The following is a 14,873-nucleotide window of genomic DNA, read 5'->3' on the forward strand; positions in this document are numbered from 1 at the left end:
GTCTTTAAGACTTAGTTATTGCCTCTACTCTAATTGTCTTTTTTAGATAATTTTAGCTTTGTTAGCCGAAAGATAGGTTAATGACTACAAATGCCTAAGGACCACCTGCAAACATATGAAAAGAAAATAGTTTCAAAATCTTAGTGGGAATATTATCCCTACCCTGAAAATATTCCTACTTTCTTGGAGTAAATGTTCCCTATATCACAAAATAACTTTCTTTGAACACTGTTATGTATACACTTCAAGAAGAATTCTTACTAATGATTATTACACTCTGCTTGTCTGTGTGAGTTCCATCATCTCCACCAGCATTGCTGCAAATGAAGGAATTAATAGTGATGCAAAATTTTTATCTAAATTTAATCACATCTGCAGTAATGTAACTGATTTATTCAAAGGATGTACTCTTCCCCCCTCGAGAATAGCACTGATAACTACATCTTGAGAGCAAGAAATATCAACAAAACAAACCACAAAACATAGCAGTGTTACTTTCAATTTTAAAAGCAAGATCCTGCAAAAATTACTTTGGCATTAAAGATTAACTGAAATAGTGGCTTCAGATTAGCAAAGTATTATATAACAGAAGGTATTTATTCACCAATTACAATAACACAAATCAAAAATATTAATCTCTCCCACACTAAATTATCATTTAAAACACATTAAAACTATAATGTAACAAGCAGTTTAGGACCTTTCCTGAGAAATAAAGCCACATTATAAATGATTATGATGTGGTCATTCATGAGATACACATGTTTCAAAATGAATGGGTATTATCAAACAAATTAAATTCATACTGAAACAAGAGAAGAACTTTTTGTTTCCTTTTTCAGTTTTAAGAGAAAGGGTTTCACTATATTGCCCAGGTTAGCCTCAAATTCCTGGACTCAACCTCCTGATGCTGAGACTCCAGGTGTACTTTACTATGTCTGAATTAAGAGAACATCTTTTTAAGTGAATGTGTATTATCATTTTAATAATTATTTCTAACAGGTAAAATGTTTTTTTCTATATCACTTAGACTCTCTTTTACATTAGACTTAACAAAAATTCATTAAATTATGAATAAGTAAGAAAAAATGTTTCAATAAACTGCAATTGTGAAGTGTCAATACAGATTAAGAGATCTGGTCATCTAAAGAATATACCTATAGATGGAATTCTTTCCTATTTATCAAATGTTTTTAATAATTTTAAGGGGACACTGACTTATATACATATATTAGCATGTACACAGACATTCACATGTGTGGATGTACAACATCCTATTTACTTATTTCACTGTATAACTTCAGATAGCAAAAGCAGTGCATTTAAGATAGAAATAGGAAAGACCATTAACTCCTTAAACTTTGGGGATCATTACCAGTATAATAACTTTCAAATGACATCAAGGTTTCTGAGACTTGAAATAAAAATTAATAAATTTTGGTCCAAAACAAAAACTTGGGTGGGGGTCAAAATAAAATTCTAATCACTAGAGAAGAGTTGCAGTGGCGATTAAAGATAATATTCTATACCAGTGTGAGTTTTTCTCCCAAAAGGACATAATAATAACTCTTACTATAGGTGTCCAAAAGGAAAATGCCCAAAGTATAAGTACAGTTCATTTTGGTAAGTTCCAACATTAAATGTATTTGCAAACTAATTTTCAGACTGACAAAGAACTATAATTGGAGGGAGGAAGAAAGAGAAAACCTACACTCTTCTCTTTTTTATTCCTGTTTAATTTTAAGAGAAAAAAGCCATTCTCTCTACAACTTGTCAGCACAAAGGAGGTTTAAATACTACATAAATTTGGAAATCACTCTACTTCATCTGATTATCAATAGCAAATGAATATCAGACTTCAAAAATGACTATAGGGTCAAATCAAATGGTAACAAAAATTATGCACTGAACACAACTGGGGCAGGAACAAGAAAAATAACTTGGAGGATAATTACAGATGTCACATTCAAAAGATGGTGAAAGACATAAAAATCAAACCCTCCTTCAAATATATGTTATTTAATAAGATTAAAGGAATGAGAATGTAAAATTTGAATTTTTATGAACAAGTTTTACTCTAGTGCAAATGTGTACTCTAAAACCAAACAAGACAACAAAAAGAAAGACAAAAATAGTCTTGTGTTCCTTAGCAGGAACAATTGCCACAGCCTTTCACACTGTTAACAATTTCTTCTTGGAGCTTCTTCCTTTCCTCTTCTTTGGAGAGCCTTTCTTTCTTTGCACCCCATCCGAGGTTATCCTTGTTCTGTACACGACTGCTCTGTGTATGCCACATCTCTGAGTAGATACTGCTAGAGTTAGCAAGCAGACCATAGTGGGTACCACGTTCAGCTACCTTCCCCTAAAAAGTAAACACAAGGTACATGTCAGTTAACCAGCATAATACCTAAAACTATATAGTAACTTATAAGGAAAGATTTTGAAGGACCTGTATTCATTAAAATACCTCTTCTAATTCCTCATTCATAGCTCCACTGGAAAGAACTGAGGTAGGAATGCTTCTTCACTGAACTACCCAGACTCAGTTAACAAAAACTATGAGATTCCCAATCCTACAAACATCATAGTACATAAAGAAATAAAGCTTTACTGTTTTATTTTTCATTCTGAAAGGCATAAAGAGAAGATTAAAATTCTAAAAAGGTGATATTTTCTATAATCAGCAAATGTTCAAATCAAAAGCACTGTTATTTATACAGGGATTTAAAGGATTTAAAAACAATATTGTTAAATCCATGTGAATTCTGAAATAAAATTTCATGAAATAAAGACTTCATGAAAATTAAGTTTACTTCTTCCAGTAGCTCTTTTTGTTAACAGTGCCTATTAAACACAACATTCATTGATTTGGCATGGACTCCAGGCTCCGATCCAGAATTACTTCCTATCTGATAGCTACTGTTAAACATGATGGGAGACAAAAAGAATTTGTCACTTTCATGGGCATTCTTATAGACAGAATTGCTCCAAATAGATACTTTTTGTAATATTAGTGAAGTCAGTCTGTGCCAACGCCTAAGTACTGGATTTGTACACATCTATGGCTATATTGCTTCTTGATTTATTGATTTCTGGCATTATTTATGAACTTATTAAGGAAGTTGAAGAGTCAATACTCCAATCATCCCATAATTCCTCTGCTGAATTTTTCACTCTTCTAATAACACCTCCTGTATCACAAATTCTTGCTCTGTTTATTTTGTTATGTCTATGCACGTATTTTATGTTGTTTACTTTATGATTACATGTTTCATGATGAATCATGTAGATACTGAGATTATATATATATTTTTTTCTTACAGTTTTTTTCTTCCTAGACTTAGTAACTGCCTCATTTGCTTAGTTTTACTGCATACTTGCTTTGTCTCACTTTCTACTTATTCTCTCTCATATATTATATGCAATAAGGACATATTTTTACCTGTACATAAAATCATATTCTATTTTGTCAAACAATCTGAGAATGAGCTGTACATACTGATATTATACTTCTAAATATTTCATTAGTATATATCTTTAAAAGTAAGGGACAATTTTACATGCCTGACATAATTATATCACACCCAAGAAATTTAGCAATGCCATGATACTCTTATCTTAACATATCCTTCATTTTTAACCTTTAGTAAATATTAGTAAATATTACAACAATGCCCTTTTTTTCCACCTAGGAGCTGAAGAAAACCAAAATACTGATTTTAAATAGTTTTCCCTTTTCAAGAATAGTTTGTTGAGTACAATGCAAAGGAGCTGTGGTCTGAGCAGTAACGAGAATACTGCCCGCATCTACACACTGCATTTCTAGCAGTGTCCTACTCTCTCTTTGTGGCACTGACATTTTTTAAATGTTCAGGTCTAACTCGCTTAGAGGTGGTATATATATATATATATATATATATATATATATATATATATACTGTCCTTCAGTTTGGATTTATCTAGTTTTTCCTGATTATTAAGTCATGTGGGGTCAGAGATGGCTCAGCTATTAGGAGTCCTTCTTCATCTCTGAGAGAACTTGAGCTGGGGGAACCCAGCTCATAATGGCCTGTAACTGCTACTTCAGGGGATTCAGGACCTTCTAATGGCTCTCCTGGCACTAAATTCACGAGCACAACCTCTCTATCCCACAGACCTACACATATACACATAATTAAAAATAAAAATAAAATTTTAAAAAGAGTAATATGTCTTCAATGCAGCATCATATCAGAAGGTAAGGAGGTTGGTTTGCTCCATTACCTATATGAAATTTGATCTTGTGGTTAAAGGTATCTAGAAAATTTCTGTATTTAACCATCAAGTTTTATGCTCATAATAAGTAACCTATGGGTTTTACTTTCAAACTGATTGAAAAATCTGTTCCTCAATGGTCTTATCAGCCAGCGGTGACTGTCTTCTAAACACAATTATTACAATGGTGGTGGCAAAATCTGATTTTCTAAATTTATCATTCCTTCTATAGGCTGGCTGGTGGTATTCTTAAAGAAGGGCTTTTCTTTTCCCCTTGGCACTCTTGTTTTAAAAGTATTATCATGGATGCAAAAATTAGTTTTTTATTCAGTATGTTACAACTCATTAGCACCATTATTCATTTTACTGCTCTAATTATCCCACATTTGGCCAGTGGGAGGTCATTCAAAGTGGTTCCTGTGTCCTTGTGACATGTGTTCATTAGTTCCTCTGCCCCAGATCAGCTTTTATCGAAGAAGGTTTGGGTCCTTTTAGTGAGAAATAGTAATTTAGTGTCCAAAATCTGTGTGCTGGGAATGCTCATTACTTTCAGAATTTCATTGCTCCCAGGCTTTTGCAGTAGACAGAATTAGAATACTTTCTGCATAAGGAATTTATATGGGTAATTCTGTTAAAACATAAACCTTGTGAGAGTCTTCCTATCCTCTGATGATTTTTTTTACTTGCAACTTTCTTCTCCCAAGTAAGATCTCTGTTCTAAGAGCAGTGTATTTACTCAGTATATGCTGCTCAGTCTTACTTACATACAGAATAATTTCAAAATGGGTACTTCCATAGAATTACCAACTCTTCCCTTTGGACTATTTATCCTTATAATATACTTGTGTATTATATAATACATGGGAAAGTTGTTAAGTAGGTAGACTAAAAGAACTATAACCTGGTTATATGATGTAATAAATATAATTATACATTTATATTTAATATCCTAATTAGTTTTTTTGGTCAACTTGACACAAACTTGGCACATCTGGGAAGAAGAAACCTCATTTGAGAGAGTGCTTCCATAAGACTGGCTTGTAGGCAAGATTGGAGGGCATGTACTTGATTGATTAATGTGGAAAGTCCCAGTACTGTGGGTGATGCCATCGCTGAGCAGGTAATCCTTGGGTGTGTAAGAAAGCAGGCTGAGCAAGGGAAGGGGAACAAGCCAGCAAGCAGCATCCCTCATGGCCTCTGCATCAGCTCCTGCCTTGGCTTTCTTCAATGAAAGACTGTAACTTGTAAGCCAAGTAGATTCGTCCTTTCCCCAAGTTGGTTTTGGTCAGTGTTTTTATCACAGCAACAGAGAAGAAAATTAGGACATTTAATAAGCGTATATAATTAGAATATTACATTAAAAATTACATGGATAGATTCTTTTTTGTGTGGTTATCAATTTGACAGTTTTGCTTCCTGTTAGTGTTCAATTATTGTTTTTGTATCCTTGATTTATTTTTGTGTTTTTAGTTAGTATACAAGATAAAGTGCTTCGCTGTGACGTGTTAATACATATATATTAATCTCTTCCACATTCTTCCAACTAGTCCTTTTCAGCCCATTAAAAATAGTAATGTTCCTTCTGCTTTCATAACATGTCAATATGTTTGGGACTGTGCATACATACATACATACAAACATACACACATATACATATATATGTATTTATATGTATATGTATGTATAAACTTTTTTTCAACACATAAAATAGATCAAAAGCAAAATTAATATAAACATACATATTCAGGAAGATCTTATTTGCTTATGTCTTGCAAACCATTTTCATCTCCATTCTGCAGATAGTCAACTGTTTTAGTTATTATTTTATCCTTCTTGAATTTCTCTTCAGAATTTAAGCACATATACATATATTCTCCACCCCCATCCTTCTTGCAAAAGATGGCATACATGTTGTTTGTACCCCACTTTTTTCATTCAATCATATATCCCAGAAACCATGCCATATGCTTCCTTTCCTTTTCTGAATAGCACCTATCATTATTTTAGAAATGTTTCATTTATCATGACTTCTAGGAATATTACATTTTAAAATATTTCTTACAGTTCTTTGTATTGTCTATGTATTTTATTGAACCCTTTTCATTCTGTTTGCTTTAGATATCTTCATTTATTCTCTTCTAACACTTTATTCTCTCCTAATACCAAAGAATAGAACATTAAAAAGCTAACTGGAGGCTGTGGGCATGGGAATGGCCTTCTCAATTGGCACACTTTGTGATAGGATGATCATTTGGATACCTGGCCATCTTATTGCAGCCTCAAACATTAATTGCTGTGGAATATTATTTTAAGATGTGTTACATTTGTTTATGATGTGGAACATTTGTTTAATGATGCAAAGATATGTTGCACTCTTTTATGCTGCATTTGTTTAACTTTGTGAAGTTGTGTTATTGTGCTTGCCTAAAACACCTGGTTGATCTAATAAAGAGGCAAATGGCTAATAGCAGAGCAGGAAAAAGATAGCCAGGGATGGCAGGCAGAGAGAATAAATAGAAGGAGAAAACTGGGGGAAAGGAAGAAGGAATGAGAAAAGAAGGAGGATACTAGGAGCCAGCCATCCAGCTACCCAGCAAGCAAGCCACGGAAATAATGAAAGGTATACAGAAATAGAGAAAGGTAAAAGCCTAGAGGCAAATGATGGAATGGACAGGATAATTTAAGAAAAGCTGGCTAGAAACAAGCCAAGTCCAGGCATTCATAAAAAAGAGTAAGCCTCCCTGTACATGTATTTGGGAGCTGGGTGGCAGGCCCCCCAAAGAGTAAAGAGTCATAAAACAACCAACTACAATTAATATTCTTTTAAAGGGGCTACTCTGGTTTCTTTAGAGAATTCTCCCATTATTCGCTGATGAAGGAAGGTAATGGTGGAAATAAACAGCTGTTTGGTAAACTTCTTCCTAAGGCTGGTAGGGGGTAAATACCAAGCCATAACAGGTAATAAAAAGCCTTGAAAACTGTCTTAACAGTAATGGGAATTGAACCCGGGGTTTCCCAATGTTACTCCTAAGCTATATCCCAGGTCCTCTTTTACATTTTTATTTTGAGGCAGGGTCTTACTAAGTTGCCCAGGCTTAGTCTCCCTAGCAGCTGGAATTATAATCTTGTGTCAACAGATCTGGCTTTTATTTCTTACACAAATGTGAATTCTGATATTTTCAGCCTCATACTTACCTTCACTTTCCATAATACCCTGATGCCTCTAACTCTTGAACCATTTCTGGTTTGTACAGTGTGAATCAAGTCACTTTTAAATTTTCTCTCTCTCTTTTTAAATTTATTTTTATTATTTAACTAAAAATTTCGACCTCCTCCCCTCCTCCCATTTCCCTCCCACTCCCTCCATCCCCCTTTCCCTCCCTCTCCAGTCCAAAGAGCAGTCCGGGTTCCCTGCCCTGTGGGAAGTCCAAGGTCCTCCCCCCTCCATCCAGGACTAGGAAGGTGAACATCCAAACAGACTGGGCTCCCGCAAAGTCATTACATGCAGTAGGATCAAAACCCAATGCCATTGTCCTTGTCTTCTCAATCATCCCTCCTTGTCAGCCACGTTCAGGGAGTCCGGTAGTATCCAAATTTCTCAGTCCTTCTAATCTATCTACTTAACATCTTTCCCACATCTGCTGATATTCTTTGTTCACTATTAATTCTTCTAGTATCTTTATAATTATATGATTTATAATTATACTCATTTTTCCTTCACTTTTCTTTTAGTTGGGATGGAGGAGGAAAGTAAGTGTGTCTAATCTTCCATGATCAATCAGATGTCTCATAGGCATGACATCGTAACAGAAATATAAACAAATTTTGGCAATGCCTGAGGTGGCAGACAAACCCCCAGTTGAAAATGAGGTCATAAAATCAACCAATTAGAGGGCCAACAAACAAAAATACCAAGAAAGTTTATATAGCTACATATGCTATGGCCATTAATACATTAATTGTAATTCAAAACCCATGGGGCAATGTTGTGACATTTCTGCACAGACATATGGAAATATGTTATTTACTAAGAAATCTCAATATTTTCTATTATTGAATAAAAGCTCTGAGAGCATGACTGCATATAATTTGTTAAGCTTAGTTTAAAAGGTACAAAATATTGGATTTTATTTCAGATTCTTAAATATCAAAGATATAGTAAGGTTTAAGTTACCATTTAAGATATTTTGGCTTAACCATATTGGGAAAAACAACTTATTTTCTAAAGAATGTCAACATTTAGGAACAAACTAACACATTTAAAGTCACAAACATGTAAATCCCTTATAGAATAAAGGGTATAAATATCACAATAATGAATACTGTCTAAATGTTAGTGGAATAAAAACAAACCTTTGTGGGCTGGGAATACAGTTCAACAGTAGAACAGTAGAGCATGTATAAGGCTCTGAGTTCAATCTGTAGTATCACAAAAAAGTCCCTCTTGATAATTCAAACTTTAGAAAGCACACAATTGCTTCCCATCTCTTAACTCTCAGTACACTGGCTTCCAAAACAATAAAAAATAGAAGTATTGATTAGAAGAGAATGATAATGATGGCAAAAGCTCTGTATGTGATATGAAAAACTGAACAGTGTTAGAAATAATCAAATGCTAAGAGATGAGGGAAAAAGATCCTTACAGACAGGAGTAAAGGACAATTATTAAAAATGTTCAGATCTGCCAATCACAACGACTGCTGAGAACATTTAGATAGTAAGCTTGTATAGTAATTCCCTCAAAAGTGATAAAATAGTATATTTTTATTTACCTACAACGAAAACAAAATTAAATAGTCACTTTAAAAAAAGATCATTTTTATTTTACTGTAAATTTTAAGATATTAATGATATATATACTATATATATATAAAACAATGAAAATACAAAGACACTGTGCAAAGATCTATTCAGGGCAAAACTGAATGAAGAAAAATTATTTTATATAGACAATCATTGAAAATATGCTTCTATCTTGAAGATTTAATAGTTTTCTGATCAAACATTTGCTTTTAGTACTTTAATAAAGAGTGAGTTAATATAGTTTATCCTTCTTAGAAATTTAATGCATTATTTCCTACAAAAGTGACAAAAGCCAGAATACTATTAGGATTTAATTTCATCAAAAGAACACAAATTCTGCAATATTTCATTGGACACAATAATTAAATTTTGGATACCTATAACTATTTCTAAGATTCTTCAAATACTATCATTTTTCCTTTTATAGTTTCTATTAAATTTATTCTTTGATAAGTTCATACAGATATATAAAATTTACTGATTACTTTCACCGCTTCCCTTTCTTGTCTTCATTTTACCCCTGTTAAATCCCTTCTTTCCTATAAATGCGTTTCCTACATTCATGTCTTTTTGTTTTGTAATCTACTGATTTTTACCAGGACAGCCTATATGACCATTGGCTTAGAAGTATCCACTAGAGTCTGGTGGCTTCACCTTGGGTACACAAGTGAAGACAATCACAACCCTCCCCTAGAATCCATAAGCAGTTAATAGTTTCTTGGGGAAGGATATGCCCTGTGACACCCTCCTGTATTCATGACTTGACTGCTGACTGGCTCAGTCTTGTGCACACCCAGTGCAGGAAGCTGCAGTTGCTGAAAGATAATGATTACAATTGCTATGTCATGGCCAGAAAACAGCACCTCACAGTCTTTCTCCTTTTCTTCTGGTTCTTTATCCCCCAATCCAACACCCCTGACCCATTCCTCCATGTTCCCTAAGCATTAGAGGGAGTGGCATAAATGTGCTGTTTAGGGCTGAACACTCAACTGTCTGTTATTTTCTGCATCTTCAGCAGCCATAAGTCCTTTCATTCACTGCCTATCATTGCAGAGAAAAACTTCTCTAATTAAGGCTGAGTAGCAATGAATACTATCTTTTAAAGTTCATTACTTACCTGGCTCAGGACAATGATTTCATCTGCATCAACCACTGTTGACAATCTGTGTGCAATGAAAATCGAAGTTCTGTGCTTCACCACATCCCTCATGGCACTAAGGATAGCCTACAAGTTTGACAAGAATAGGAGAAAACCAAACCAGAGCTTTCATTAGGTTAATGGAAAGTAAAACAATGTTATCTTTACTAAAGGAACTTAGGAATTCATATCAACACTAAATATTTCACCTCCAATACTAAAAGAAACAAAAGGACAAAAAAACAAAGAAAATTGGAAAGTAATCATTAGAATACTAAAATAAAAAAATATCACGTAGGCAGCATGTCACTAAAACATCTGGGACAATATGATTTTAAAAAGACAAACTCTGGTGGTATGAGGAACATGGTCATATATAATCTTATCAATAAGAATAAAACTAAAATGAAATATTCAAGTAACAGGATGCAGAGAAAATACAAAAAAAAAAAAAAACTCAAAGAAAGACAGGAGTCTGAAAGCCTGCAGGAACATTTGTTTTGCCTTAGTTCAAAGGCAAAACACATCCAAGAACTTCTTACTTGAGGCAGTCTTTTCTTTTTCAAAAGCATTTTGAGTTCTTGTTTGTTGTTTTGAGGGAGGGTCTCAGTATGTAGCTTTGGCTGCTACAAGACTTACTATGTAGATCCAAATGGCCTTACACTGATAGAATTAAAGGCGTGCCTTTTCACATTTTGAGTTCTTAATACATTTTAGAAAACAGATTTTGTTTCCTGCCTATAAAGTGTAAGACAGTTACATGTGTAATTCAATTATCTATAGAAGTCATTGACTAAAGAAACAGTGTGGGTAATAGGGATATGCTCACTGGCTTCCCACAGGTATTTCTAAACATTTCATGTTTTAAAAGTATAAATTACAGGGAACATACAGTTTTCTGAAAAGGAGACCTTATGTTTTTACTAGGACAGACTAATGATCAACCTTATGTTTGTAGAGAGTCTCTCTCCTTTTTTACCTATAAAAGCTCAAATTCTGACTTCCCTTTACCTATTAAAAAGGCTCACTGAAATTTATCAAAACTTCTTCTTCTGAGGAATTCTTTGTAAATGCTGAATGGGATATATTCTCTAACATAATTATGTGACTCAAAAACTGCTGTTATAAATTTTATCCTGTTAGCTTATAACTTGTACAACATATATTTAGGCATGAAGTTCTCATAAATAGGTTGCTATTCTCTTGTGAATGGGATCTAGTCCTGTTCAATATTCATTCAAAATGTAATTCTCAAATGAATCTACTTTGAACTGTTTTAAATATGTTGCTAATAAAATAATAATCTTCCCTCAAATTTAATTCCACATGCAAATATTATATCACATTGCCTGTAAAGCTGAAAGAAGTTAACATTAGGTTCCTACCACATACTCAGTAAAAAGTAGCAAACTGCAACATTTGCCTAGCTTTAGTTCTAGACTAAACTACATGAAATTACCATTGTTGCTGAAACTTTTGTATGTAATGTAAAGATGTCATAAGATGCAATGTACTAGTTGGGATAGTATCATGGCATCATTGTTACAAAAGTTTTGCTGTTACATAAAACTTTTGTGAGCAGAAACAAATGGTACTATTCTAAGGGTTGGATGGCCTGACTTGCACTTCAATAGTAAGTGAAAGGCATTCTGGTTAGACTGTGTCAGAGTCACTTACATGACTTCTATTAAGGAGTGCTAAACAATAAGACAGTTACTAAAACTTTCTTCCCTCACTAGCATGCCAGGTAATATGTACAGCTTTGCAAGATACAGGAGTGATATAGTAATAGCATAGCATATCATATACTTCCAAAAGGAAGCACATTTGTAACAATGTATTATCTGGTTCAATGCAACCTGGCTTTTGTAGAATTTACTAACACTTGCCATATAAAAAGATGGGGTTGGCTATTTTAATTTATAATATCTCCCACTGAAATACATTCAAAACACTAAGTCAGTGGTTCTCAACCTGTAAGTCGCAGCCCCTTTGGGGGTCAAATGATCCCTTCACAGGGTCACATATCAGACTTCTTGTGTAACAGGTACACATATATTACAATTCATAAAAGTAGCAAAATTATGAAGTAGCAACAGAAATAATTTTATGGTTGGGGGTCACCACAACATGAGGGTATTAAGGGTCACAACATTAGGAAAGTTGAGAACCACTGTTCTAAGTAATGCAGACATTGCACTGAAGATTCCAAGGAAAAAAGTTTATTTTGTTATTTTCATTGTCATTTACCTCTTCAGTTATTGAGTCTAATGATGAAGTAGCTTCATCATAGAGAATAACTGGGGGGTCCTTCAAAATGGCTCTTGCAATTGCTACTCTCTGTTTTTCTCCTCCTGAAAAAGAAATATTTTCATTTAAGGAAACACAATACAGGAATATTCTGTTTCTAGTATTCCTGTTGATTATAACCATCAAATTATACCTGTAACATTTACCTAAATTCTTTATCACTTGCCACTTAACTGAATTGTTCAGTCTAAGTCTATATATGGTATCCTTTGACAAACTATATTCCCTGGAATACAAATTCAATCTTAATGAATCTCTGATTCATGTCAGTGAAATGAATAAAAATGATAAGTAACAACTTTGATTTTTCAATTGTTCTTACCAAAAGCATGTTTATCATATATGTTACTTTCTATTATGGATATTTCAATATGCAAAAACCTTAGATAAAAAATTCATTAGCAATGAATCAACAAATCAAAGGACAAACCCAATATCTGAAACTAGAAAACTTAAAGACATGAAACCATGAATACCTAATTTATGACTTAACATAAAAGGTCCCAATCTGCTAATATTTAAGTATGTTTTGAGATAAGCTGTTATTTAATAGCATATTTCAAAGTAAGAGTGTATACCAAATACATTTTACCTTCTCTTAACTACAAGGGCAAGTTATATAAACTTTTATAAGGTACACTGAAATGATAAACATATATTACTAAGCTATGACCAAACAATAACCACAAACAAACTTAACTAGAAAATCTTTGCTTAAAATATTCTTAACTTAAATAAAAAATTTCTAATAGACCACACATTCCTTGACAGCAGGCCCATTTAGCCATACATAATTTGGCATAGGAGCCATGCAGTGTATACTTAATAAATTTTGTAAATAAATAAATTATTCAAAAATCCAGTCATTTTAAAGTTATGATTAAATATACCATCTCATGATTAAACATTTGCATAGAAACATATAAAACCTCAAAATTTCTTTCACCAGTGAGCTAAGAAAGATAAGAAAATGAACAGGACAAGTGTAAGGACGTTTAGACATCCGAACCTCACCTAGGAAATAAGATGAGAGATACACTATTCAGTACTAAACTAATTAACTCTACTTTTACTATATTCCAGGTGAGTAAGTCTTGGCTTTCCTTAAAGGTTGTGGATTACACATTAACACTGATATATATGAGATTCCATCAATAATATAAACAGTCCCAACAAATTGGTTTGAAGAGAATATAAAAGTAGAAGCTTTAAGATCTTTGCTCACCTGATAGTTTGAGTCCTCGTTCCCCAACTTGTGTGTCATATCCATGTGGCATTCGAAGAATTGCATCATGAAGACCAGCTAATTTTGCTACTGCATATACTTCCTCTGGTGAAGCACTGATGTTTCCATATAAAAGGTTGTAGTAGATAGTGTTATGGAAGAGGACAGCATCCTGAAGCAGATTTGTATAGACACCCATTGTATATGTGTTCATTATACAAATTTATATAAATTTTAAAAAGTATAAAGACATAAAGTAATTGTAAATAGCAAACCACAACAATCCCTTTTACTAGACCTGCAGTCTCAGGTCTCTTTCTGGAGCTAATTACCATGTATAATTTGTTATGTTCATTCCAGACTTATTTTGAGACATTTATATGCTTAACCATATGCTTTTTTTCCAAAACAAGGGAACTCAAATTACACATACTACATTGTAAATTGCTTTTTCTATTTAACATATACTGGAGATTTTCCATTCTAGATAATAGAAACATATTTCATTCTTTTAATCGCTATATATTTCCTACTATAGATAAAAATTACTTATTCCCCCATTAATGTCTATTAATGTGGTTAACATGTTGGGATAAAAGCATTATATAAATGGCTTTACAGACTTAAGTATTTATGCAAGAATTCCGGATTCCTAGATGTTAACTGATAGGTCAAAAGTGAAGTTTATATTTACTTTGTAATGTTACTGCTCAGCTGTCCTATAAAAACAGCAGCTAGTAATATATGAGCATGTTCTACTAAATGGCATGTAAGGTTGCTAGATCTCCATAGCTTTAGCAACCCTGGTACTCATTTTCACTTATGATTTTAGAGTGAAATGTACTTTTTGTTTATATTAGAATTTCCTTAATTACTAATGAGGTTAGATATATTTCCCTGTATTTATAAGAAGCTTTTACTTTGGCCTTGAAACTCAGCAAATAAAGAATTTGTGCATCATCTATGTACTTAATAGAGGAAGCTCAGTGCAAGCTGTCATTTGATAATTCACCTTGTTTTGACATGGCATACTAAAGCTAATTTATTTCAAGTGAGCCTTCATCTCCTATTCTTTTTTCGGTCTCTGAATGGTTGAGAGCAAGGTGAAATAAAATGGCTCTAATTGTTAATATTCACCAGGAG

At 33.3% G+C, this 14,873-nt stretch overlaps 1 protein-coding gene across 1 annotated transcript in view; it reads right to left on the bottom strand.

Annotated features, from left to right (window-relative positions):
* Positions 1-576: 576 nt before the first annotated feature.
* Abcb7 (ATP binding cassette subfamily B member 7) overlaps positions 577-14,873 on the bottom strand; it is a 177,144-nt gene continuing 162,847 nt past the window's right edge. The window contains exons 13-16 of the mRNA XM_057759164.1: positions 13,731-13,902; positions 12,446-12,549; positions 10,175-10,282; positions 577-2,362 (exon numbers count right to left, since the gene is read on the bottom strand). Coding sequence (XP_057615147.1) covers positions 2,147-2,362; positions 10,175-10,282; positions 12,446-12,549; positions 13,731-13,902 — 600 coding nt within the window. The 3' untranslated portion in view covers positions 577-2,146. The remainder of the gene's footprint in view (positions 2,363-10,174; positions 10,283-12,445; positions 12,550-13,730; positions 13,903-14,873) is intronic.

Source organism: Chionomys nivalis, chromosome X (genome assembly GCF_950005125.1).
Source record: "Chionomys nivalis chromosome X, mChiNiv1.1, whole genome shotgun sequence".
NCBI lineage: Eukaryota > Metazoa > Chordata > Mammalia > Rodentia > Cricetidae > Chionomys > Chionomys nivalis.